Genomic DNA, 10,595 nt, shown 5'->3' on the forward strand with positions numbered 1-10,595 from the left:
TGAATAATTGTTGATTGTTAGATATAGAACAAATCTTGAAAAGCATGATTAACGGAGAATTGAGTGAATCAACCCCAAACACTTGAGTGACTAGAGCGAATACACATCCGGTGAGGGTTCGATTGCTCAATTACATGTATTCACCACTATCATCTATATTCTTGCAAGTTTGTAAATCTTTTTTATAGTTCAATGCAATTGTGGGTTGCGTTGAATTACTATTGCTTGCATATGTTCTCTTGGAGGATTGATTTGCTTTGACCAAGCAATTGCATTCATATAGGTAGTTGCATTTACATAGGTTGCATATAATTTAGTTGCATTGAATAAATGTCATACCCCTTATTTCCTTCTTGGTTTAGCATGAGGACATGCTATGGTTTAAGTATGGGGAGGTTGATAAACCCCATTTTTAGGGTTTATCTTGAGTAGAATTTAGAGTATTTTATCAACTTTTCTTCACATTTATTCAATGAAATAGCATAGTTTTGTGATTCTTCCTTAATTTGTGCTTAAGTGTGAAAACATGCTTTTAGACCTTTAATTTGATGAATTTAATTCACCTTTGATTCCACTAGATGCCTTGATTTGATTGTTAAGTGATTTCAGGTTGAAAAGCCTAGGAATGGATCAAAGGAGTGAAGAGGGAAAGCATGAAAAGTGGAAAAATCATGGAAAGCCAAAGATTTGGGATGCACTCATCCACGCGCACATGCAATGGACGCGCACGCGTAGATCGTAAAACTCCAGGGACGCGCACGCATGCTGTACGCGTACGCGTCGATGTTTGCACGTGACTTCTTTAGTGAAATCGTGTCTGGCGAATTCAGAAGTGCCCCTGGCCCAGTTTGGAGCTGAATTTTGGTGGGAAAAGGTTAAAAGGACCAAGGATTGAAGGGGAATGCATCACTTTACACATGAGGAGTTAGTTTAGTGAATGCTTTAGTTTAGTTTCTAGAGAGAGAAGCTCTTTCATCTCTCTAGAATTAGGATTAGGGTTAGATTAGAATTTCTTAGATCAAGTCTGCCCGGTACCGCACGAGAAATAGTGAGAACAGTCAAAAACCTTAGAAAAATATTAGAAGTAAAAAATAGGGCGTTAATTTTAAAGGTTTGGCCCAAAGTTGGGCCAAACGGGCTAAAAACGCTAACGGGTTGGACCGAGCCCAAGTTGGGCCCAAGCCCAACATATAAAAGGTTCATTAATGAACCAATTTTAGCAACAACACATAGAAACACAACACCACCAGCTGAGAAAGGAAAGAGAAGAAACCCTCCATTAACACTATTCATCACCATCTTCACAAGCTCATATCTTGAGCTATAGAGCTCCGATCGCCGCACCATTTACGGCCACGTGTTCCTAGCAAAGAGCCCTACAAAACTTACCCAAGAAACTGGTAAGGAAAGAACGAATCCTTCTCAGTTCTTCTTTTCAAAATTTTGCATTTTAGGGCTTTTGATTAAGTAAGGTTTTGTGATTTTTGGGTGTTTAGGTACACTCTAACCTTTGGTTAGCATTGGATTTGACATCCAAAACTATTGGGTAAGGTAAGATCTCTTGAAAACCTTGTGAGATTATGATTAAATTGAGCCCTAGGTTGATTATTTATGGTTTATGTGTGTTATAGCTTGATTATTGTGAGTTTGGAAGCTATTGGAATTTGTGGGTGCTTGTTGGAGTGGAAGTGAAGACTTGCTTCTGGTTGAAACCTTGAGTTGAGCTTAATTTTGAGTTTTGGCATATTGGGAATCGATCATGGTATCGTTTCGGTTTCTTCTATGAAGTATATAATATTCATGGACACTTAGGCTAGTGACCCATAAGATAGGTTTGAAATTGATATGTTATTGATGATTGGTTGGTTGATAATGTTTAACGAATTGATATTGTTGATGATGTTAAATGATGATGTTGAGATATCATGGATTTGGATGAATGAATATTGTTGATTATTAATATGAAGCATGGTTGAGTTGATGATGAAGATTGATAGTGATAGAATGATGATTGGTGAATATATTGGTGGGTATGTGTTTATAATGTTATATATGTTTGATAATTGAAATTGAGAATGATGAAGTGTGATGAAAAAAGTGGTATGAATTGTGAAAATTGACCCAAGAGGGTAGATTGTGCTGTAAATGGGAGTTTGGTATTGTTTTGGTTGGATGTGGTTTGAGAATTTGGAAAAATTTGAGTACTTGTGGCTTTTGGTAAAAAGGAAATTTTAGTGAACTTTGTCTGATCATAACTTATGCCTCAGTCTTTGATATTGGTTAAAATTTGTTTAGAATTAAAGTTCATTGAAAACTCTTCAAATCGATATAAAGTTTGCAAAATTTGGATTTTTGCAGAGGGAATTATGATCATTCAAAGTTTGGTGTCAAAATTTAAAATTCTGCAAAGTTGCAGAATTTTGTGATTTCTGGTATGTGCGCACGCACAACCTTGTGCACACACACAACCCTGCAAAATTTTAAACCTGTGCGCACGCACAGGCAGGGGAAGGCTTCTTGTTTAGAGCGCTAGCACAGCTTGCACGCGCACATATCCAATGAAGAATTACAACTTGTGCGCATGCACACGTTGGGAAAGGCAGTCTGTTAGGGGCGCTAGCACAGCTCGTACGAGCAAACAGAATTATAAAAATTTGTACTTGTGTATACGCACACCCCTTTCCGTACGCACACATTTTAAAACTTCTCCTGGGCGTGCGCACGCACACCCCTGTGCGGACGCACACGCCATGTTTCTCAAACTTAAACTTTGTTTTCAACTATTTCACCTTTCCAACACGATTGAAAGCTTCTGTGACACCATTTTAAGACTCTTGGGCTTAATTTTGGGTATGAGAATATAGGAAAGAACCTAAGAGATTTAGTTGACGTTATTTTGAAAAATTAGAAAACAGTGGCTTAGGTTTCGGGTGTACTGAGGATGGTTTGATGGTTTGTGAAGGTAGATTCGAATATGAAATAAGAGCTGATGAACTGGTGAGTTCGGAATTGAAATGTGAATTGACAGTAGTTGAGATTAGTCGACGACTCAGAATGGAATTGTTGATTTGACAGTGGTTGAGAAGAGTCGATGACTCGAGTGTACAATGATGAATCATTGATGTATTGAAAATGTTTTCTGAAAAACCACTGAACTACTATTTTATATTGAGATTATGAGACACTATGCGCCCGGCAAGGACGATGGCTAATCCTGCCTGTCGAGGTAGTGACGGCGGCGTAAGGACGGTGGTTAATCCCACTTACGTTGAGATGTGAGGTCTGAGGCAAGAGTATCCCGCTCGCATCCCTTTGGATCAGTAGAGTGTGCAGACACAAAATCCTGGATGGTGATCCGAGAACCATATCTCGGGGCTTCCCAAATGATGATTTCGAAGGGCAACATCTCCATGGAGATGTGTCTGGTTGGTAGTTGAACCGACAATGTGACATCACAGCCAATAGGACAAGCATTCGTCATGTGCATGTTCTATCTGTTTGTTTGCTTTGCCGTCTTGTAATTGCTTGCCTAATTGAATAACATGCCTAATTGCTATTTGAATTATTTGCCTTACATGCCAATACTTGTGTTTTACTTGCATTGTATATAATTGTGCTTTCTACTGGGATTGAGGAGGTTCGGAAGGCGGTGGCGATGGGATTGCATGGAGGATAGGTTGGTGAAGGCTGTGGGACAGCGAAGACTGTTAGACTAGAGAATCCTTTAAGTTAGATTACCCATTTTATACTGCCAAGGCTTTAAGTTGTATTGACGTTTAAATTATGCTTTATTCTTTTAGTATGCTTTAAGATAAATCTTGTGATGGATATGAAGTCTAGGACTACCTTAGGCATCCCGGGGTCTTATATCCTACATCACTGGGCACTGTTACCATATTGAAAACCTCTGGTTCTCATACCATATTTCTGTTGTGTTTTTCAAATGCAGGTTACAACCCACCTCGGTGAGTTGCTGAGATGGTGATAGAAGCAGAGGATCCTGTTACTCTTGCAGTCTTTTTGATTTATTTTGCTTATATAAGTCTCACTTTTGTGTTTTGCTTTGCCTAGAGGCTTGTATTTGAGAGATAAAACTTGTATAAGCTGATTTTATTGTCGGGTTCTGTATGTTTGTATATAGCTAGCCGACTTAAACTCCGGGGGCTGTGGCTAAATTCCTATGATATTATACTATTATCCTTTGTTACATTATATCCGTTTCTTGTGCTTTAAGTTAGAAGCTTCGTTAGTACGTTTTGCACTTTTAAATCTTATTTTTGAGCTATATCCTTCATCGGGCTTCTAGAATATATTATTTCTTTCTATATATTATATGTATGAGCATAGAACTGACGTAACCTTTGATTAACCTTTGCTTTACAATGCGAGCTAAGCGAGCTAAGAATTAGGGTGTTACATTTAGTGGTTTCAGAGTGGTTCGTCCTTGTGAGCCTGAGGGATGGACCGTTTGTGCTTCATTGCATGCTCTGTGTGTCTTTTCCTTGATGTTATTAGGTTATCAATGGTATTAGGTTATCTACTTGATATTGCATAGCATGCTTGTTTGTGAGTGCCTGTTTGGGATAATTGAAGCACTAGACTTTTGATATTGAGACTGATCACATTGATATCGATTGTTTGGTGCAAACAGGAACCCTAATGGCCACTTGCGGACGAGATCGAGCACGTTCACGAGAGAGTATGAATGCACAACCGGTGGACAACCATGCTGAATTTATGGTGGCCATGGAAAACCTTGCAAATACCATAGAAGCTAATGCTGCTGCGACTCTGCAAGCTGTGCAGAGGTTAGGCCAACCAGCCGGAAACGGAAATGGAATAGCGAAGGAAACGCGAATGAGAATGTTGAGGAAATTGGAGATAACATGGGGGTGCTCCGATGACCTTGGTGACTTTTCTCAAGGTTCATCCGCCAATTTTCTGAGGATCAACCAACCCTATAGAAGCAGACAACTGGTTTCAGGCCATGGAGCATGCTTTACAAGCGTAGCCTCTTCCGAATAACCAGTATGTAGAATTTGCTGCTTATCAGCTTGCAGGAAAGCCCCAGCATTGGTGGCAAGCAGAGTGCCGCTTGCTACAGCTCCAAAATGTTGATGTTCCTTGGGATGTATTCCAAACGGCCTTCTACAAGAAATACTTTCCTGAGTCTACAAGGGAACCAAAGGAGATGGAACTTATGCAGCTGAAGCAAGGTTCTCTGTCTGTGGCAGATTACACAAGCATATTCGAGGAGCTTTGTAGGTTCTCTAGGGTATGTCAGGGTGCCCTAGAGACCTACGAGAGTTGGAAGTGTATCAAGTACCAGAGGGGCTTGAAGGACAACATCATGACTGTTTTGGCTCCTCTGGAGATTCGTACCTTCTCCGAATTGGTGAACAAAGCAAGGGTGGTTGAGGAGTATGCAAAAATGGTAGCTTCGTCCAAGGAAACTCACAGAGAAAGCTCTAGTGGACAACGTGGCAAGTATTTCCATCCGAAGGGTCAGAATTTCAAGAGAGGAGGATATGCTCCTCAAGGGCAAAGAGGCTTCAGAAAGAACGCTCAGAATCAGTTTCAGTATACCAAGGGGAGAGGAAATCAGAGCAAGATTTCTCTGAATTTGACTTGTGTGCGTTGTGGCCATTTTCATCCATATGACTCATGCATGATTGGTTTAGGTGGTTATTTCAACTGTGGCTTGCTTGGTCACATTGCGAGCGATTGCACTCATGGGAAGAACCCGAATGCGGGTCAAAGTCAGCACCAGGGGCGAGTGTTTGCTATGAATGCCAAGGATGCTTCTAAGGCAGATCTTTTGATGAGAGGTATATGTTTAATTGGTGATAAAGTCTTGATTGCATTGTATGATACTGGAGCTTTGCATTCGTTTATTTCATTTGCTAAGGTTGAGGAACTAGGCTTGAAAGTGTTAGAGTTAGCATTTGATCTGCATGTACATACTCCGCATCAGACAGTTATGACTAGATCAGGTTGTAGGCAAGTAGGTTTCATGCTTGAGGGTAGAGACTTTGTGCATGATTTGATCTGTTTACTAATGATTGGATTCAATATGATTTTGGGGTTTGATTGGTTGTCGAAGAATTGGGTTTTGTTGGATTGTTTTGAGCGGTCATTTCGATTTATGCCGGAAGGAGAAAATGGAGCAGCGATAGCTGAGGGTTACTACATGAACTCTGTAGTGGTGCACTTGATGAACCGAAATATGCGTAAGCCGGTTAGAAATTAACAATGAATCCAATTGTGTGTATAGTCTAACCAACACACAAATATCGCATCAAACACTTCTAAAATCTATGACCGAGAGTATTGATCCCGGGTCGTTCTCCCTAGGAATTGCTTTAGAATGCACATCATTGATTAGGAAATCTTTTGTGGTTTTGAGAGTCGGTGCGAGAATTCAAGCTAACAAAAGCAAACAACAATTAATTGAGATAAAGGACTTGGCTAAGTGTAAGTATTGGAAGTTTCGTCATTATAGTTCCCTTCAATTATGATAAGAATTGATTGTTGCTTCACTTAGTTAACCCCCTAACAATGGTGGAAAGTCAAATGAGAGTAACTAACTTGAGTCACAAGTCCTAGTCTCACCCTAGGTAAGTCTAGCTTTAGTGCACTCTAAGTCAATTAGCAAGCCTCAATTCATAATCTACAATTGATATCCACTATTCAAGTGTCTCCAATAACCCAACCCCTAAGCCAAGTAAGGGAAATCTACTCCATAGCTAGGGTTGTCATTATTACAAATAATTGGTAGGCAATCATAGAAGACATGATGTAATTGAGAGAAGAAATTGAATTAAAGCTATCTAATCCAAACAATCATCAACAATCAAGCAATTGAATGAAATTCTACAATTTATTAATCCAAATTCAAGGTAACAAAGTCAAACAAATCTAGATCTAAGAGATTGAATCAAAAGAGTATCAATTAAGAGTAGAAGAAGAGTGGATCTACAACTTGTATCAAAGAAAGAGTGAATTAGCAATGGATCTCACCAAGGAATCAAAGGAGAATTGCAATGAAGGAAGTGAAATCCCAGAGAGAGGTTGGAGTTTCTCTCTCTAAAATATCTAGAATTATGACTTATTGTCCTAACACTCCTAATCCTTGGTCTTCTTAAGCTTTTCCCTCCAAAATTCTGCTCCAAAACTGGGCCTGGGACTCCCTGAAATCGCTGGTCACGTATTTTGATTAAAAAATCACGTGCGCCCATTGGCGCGTACGTGCACTGCACGCGTACGCGCACCTGGGGTCCTCTGTGATCTGCGTGCAGGCGCATAGTGCGCGCGCGTCCAATGACTTGTGGCCCAGCCACATAAGCACGCCGGCTTCTCGTCTCGGCTCTACTCAGCCGGCTCTGGGGGTACACATCCGCGCGTACGCGCACGCTGCGCGTGCGCGCATATGCCCAAGTTCCAAAATTTGCTTTATTCCATGCTCCTTCCATTCATGCCTGCTTCCTTCACTCCTCTTAGCCATTTTTGTCCTGTAACTTCTAAAACCACATAACAAATAGATCAAGGCATTGAATGGTAATAGAGAAGGATTATAATATATCAATTTTGATGCAAAAGAAGCATATTTTTATCCATGAGGCAAAGTTGGAAAAGGAACACAAAATCATGTAGTTTTATATGAATAAGTGTGGAAGATCATTGATAAAACCCTTAAATTCTATACATGATAAATCCTAAAAATGGGGTTTATCAGCACTATAGTGGCGAAGAGTGTCAGGGTTATATCTTGTTGGCTGCTAATGCCTTGGATGATAGTTAGAGACTTTCCGGAGGTGTTCCCGGAAGATATTCCTGAATTTCCACCTCAGAGGGAAATTGAATTTGCGAGTGAATTGGTGCCGGGAGCCGGACCAGTGTCGATTACGCCGTATCGAATGGCTCCGATAGAGCTGGCTGAACTAAAGGCTCAGTTGGAAGAGCTTCTGAACAAGAGGTTCATTCGACCGAGTGTATTACCATGGGGAGCGCCAGTTTTATTGGAGAAGAAGAAGGATGGAGGAATGCGACTGTGTATGGATAACCAACAGTTGAACAAAGTGACTGTGAAGAATAAGTACCCACTGCCAACGATAGATGACTTGATGGATTAATTGCACGGAGCTGGAGTGTTTTCCAAGATCGATTTGAGGTTGGGTTACCATCAAATAAGGGTGAAGGAGGATGATATCCCTAAGAATGCATTCAGGACGTGCTATGGACACTACGAGTTTGCGGCAATGTCCTTTGGGTTAACGAATACACCTGCTGTTTTCATGGGTTACATGAACAGAGTCTTTCGTCCCTTTTTGGACAAATTCGTGGTGGTTTTCATAGATGACATCTTAGTTTATTCCAAGACGGCAAAGCAGCATGAGGAACACATGAGAACTGTTTTAAAATATTAAAGGAGTGGAAATTGTATGCTAAGTTGTCGAAATGTGAGTTCTGGAAGGAGGAAGTAAAGTTCTTAGGTCACGTGGTGAGCAAAGGAGGAATAGCGGTGGATCTTTCTAAGGTAGAAGCGGTGATGGAATGGGAAAGACCATCGACAGTGACGGAAGTCCGAAGTTTCTTCGGCTTAGTCAGGTATTACCAGAGATTCATTGAAGGATTTTCCCGGATAGCACTGCCGATGACTAAGTTGACAAGGAAGGAGGTGCCTTTTATGTGGACGTCAGAGTGTGAAGAAAGTTTTCAAACCTTAAAGCAGAGGTTAACTTCAGCACCTGTTTTAATCTTGTCGTAACCGCATGAACCGTTTGAAGTATATTGTGATGCTTCTTTGAAGGGTTTGGGTTGTGTGTTAATGCAACACCGGAATGTGGTGGCTTACGCATCGCATCAGCTGAGACCGCATGAGGTAAATTACCCAACTCATGATTTGGAATTAGTGGTGATTGTATTTGCATTGAAGATATGGAGACATCACTTGTACGGAGTGAGGTTTAGCGTCTTTTCTGACTATAAGAGTCTCAAGTACATCTTGGATCAGAAAGAGCTTAATATGTGCCAGAGAAGGTGGATAGAGTTGCTTAAAGATTACGATTTTGAACTAAGTTGTCATCTTGGAAAGGAGAATGTGGTAGCAAACGCTTTGAGTCGAAAAACCTTGATAATTGCTTGGATGAGAATCAAGGAAGAGGAGCTAGGGGATAAGTTTGTGGATCTTAAGCAGGATAGTGGTGAAGTTTCCGGAAGGGTTTGTTTAAACCAGTTAAAGATCTCAAGAACGTTTAGATCAAAGATTCAGAGGGCTCAGCAAGATGAGCAGAAGCTTCAACAATTATTTCAACCAGTTGGTGATAAGAGGCATGGAGAATTCACTAAGGATAATGAAGGATTGTAGAGGTATAAAGGGAGAACTTGTATACCGAATGTCGGGAGTTGAGGGAAGACTTATTATCAGAAGCACATAACGGTGGGTTTTCTATTCATCCCGGAAGTATGAAGATGTACTACGACTTAAAAAGGATGTTTTGGTGGCCTGGGATGAAAGGCGATGTAGCAACAGTGGTATCCAAGTGCCTGACGTGTCAGAAGGTGAAGATAGAGCATCAAAAACCATCGAGAAAGTTACAGCCACTCGAGATTCCTCCGTGGAAATGGGAAGGAATTGCAATGGACTTTGTGACCGGTTTACCGAGAACTAGGTCAGGATTTGATGCGGTTTGGGTGATCGTGGATCGCTTAACCAAATCCGCTCATTTTCTACCTATTCGAGTGAACTGCTCGATGGAAGAGTTGGCAAGATTGTACATTAAGGAGATCGTAAGGTTGCATTGTGTGCCATCGAGCATAGTATCGGACCGTGATCCCCAATTCACATCAAGGTTTTGGGGAGCTTTCCAAAAAGCTTTCGGTACGAAGCTATGTCTCAGTACCGCATACCATCCACAAACGGATGGATAGTCAGAAAGAACTATTCAGACGTTGGAGGATATGCTAAGAGAATGTGTATTGGATCAACCTAGAAGTTGGGACCGTTACATGCCATTGGTGGAGTTTGCGTACAACAATAGCTTTCATACGAGCATTGGGATCGCTCCGTATGAGGCCTTGTATGGACGGAAGTGCCAATCTCCACTTTGTTAGTATGAAACCGGTGAAGCAAGTGTTTTAGGTCCAAATTTAGTAGCAGAGACTACTGAGAAGATTAAAAAGATTCGAGAGAGAATTCTAACTACTCAGAGTCACCAGAAGAGTTATGCAGATCAGAGGAGGAAATCGTTAGAATTTGAAGTAGGAGAGCATGTATTTCTAAGAGTTACACCGACAATTGGAATTGGAAGAGCAATCAAAACCAAGAAATTGAATCCGAGGTATATAGGACCATTTGAGTTTCTGAGGTGATTCGGGCCGGTGGCATATCAAGTTGCTTTGCCGCCTCATCTGTCTAACTTGCATGACGTATTCCACGTGTCACAACTCCGTAAGTACACGTCAGATGCAGCTCATGTACTAGAGCTTGAGTTGGTTAAGTTCAGGGAGAATTTGATCTTTCAAGTAACACCAGTGCGTATTGACGACACTAGTGTAAAGAAGCTGCAAGGAAAGGAAGTTTCATTGGTTAAGGT

At 40.9% G+C, this 10,595-nt stretch overlaps 1 protein-coding gene across 1 annotated transcript; it reads left to right on the forward strand.

Moving 5' to 3' along the window:
• Positions 4,660-6,250, forward strand: LOC107620720. Its single transcript, XM_016322846.1, has 2 exons — positions 4,660-4,924; positions 5,061-6,250. Exons 1-2 carry the CDS (start codon positions 4,660-4,662, stop codon positions 6,248-6,250), a joined length of 1,455 nt encoding a protein of 484 aa, XP_016178332.1.

The sequence above is a fragment of the Arachis ipaensis genome, chromosome B10 (assembly GCF_000816755.2).
Source record: "Arachis ipaensis cultivar K30076 chromosome B10, Araip1.1, whole genome shotgun sequence".
Lineage (NCBI taxonomy): Eukaryota > Viridiplantae > Streptophyta > Magnoliopsida > Fabales > Fabaceae > Arachis > Arachis ipaensis.

Coding starts and splice junctions, on each gene's coding strand:
- LOC107620720 (XM_016322846.1), top strand. CDS start 4,660: ATGGCCACTTGCGGACGAGATCGAGCACGTTCACGAGAGAGTATGAAT. Junction 4,925..5,060: donor CCTTGGTGACTTTTCTCAAG/GTTCATCCGCCA, acceptor ATCAGCTTGCAG/GAAAGCCCCAGCATTGGTGG.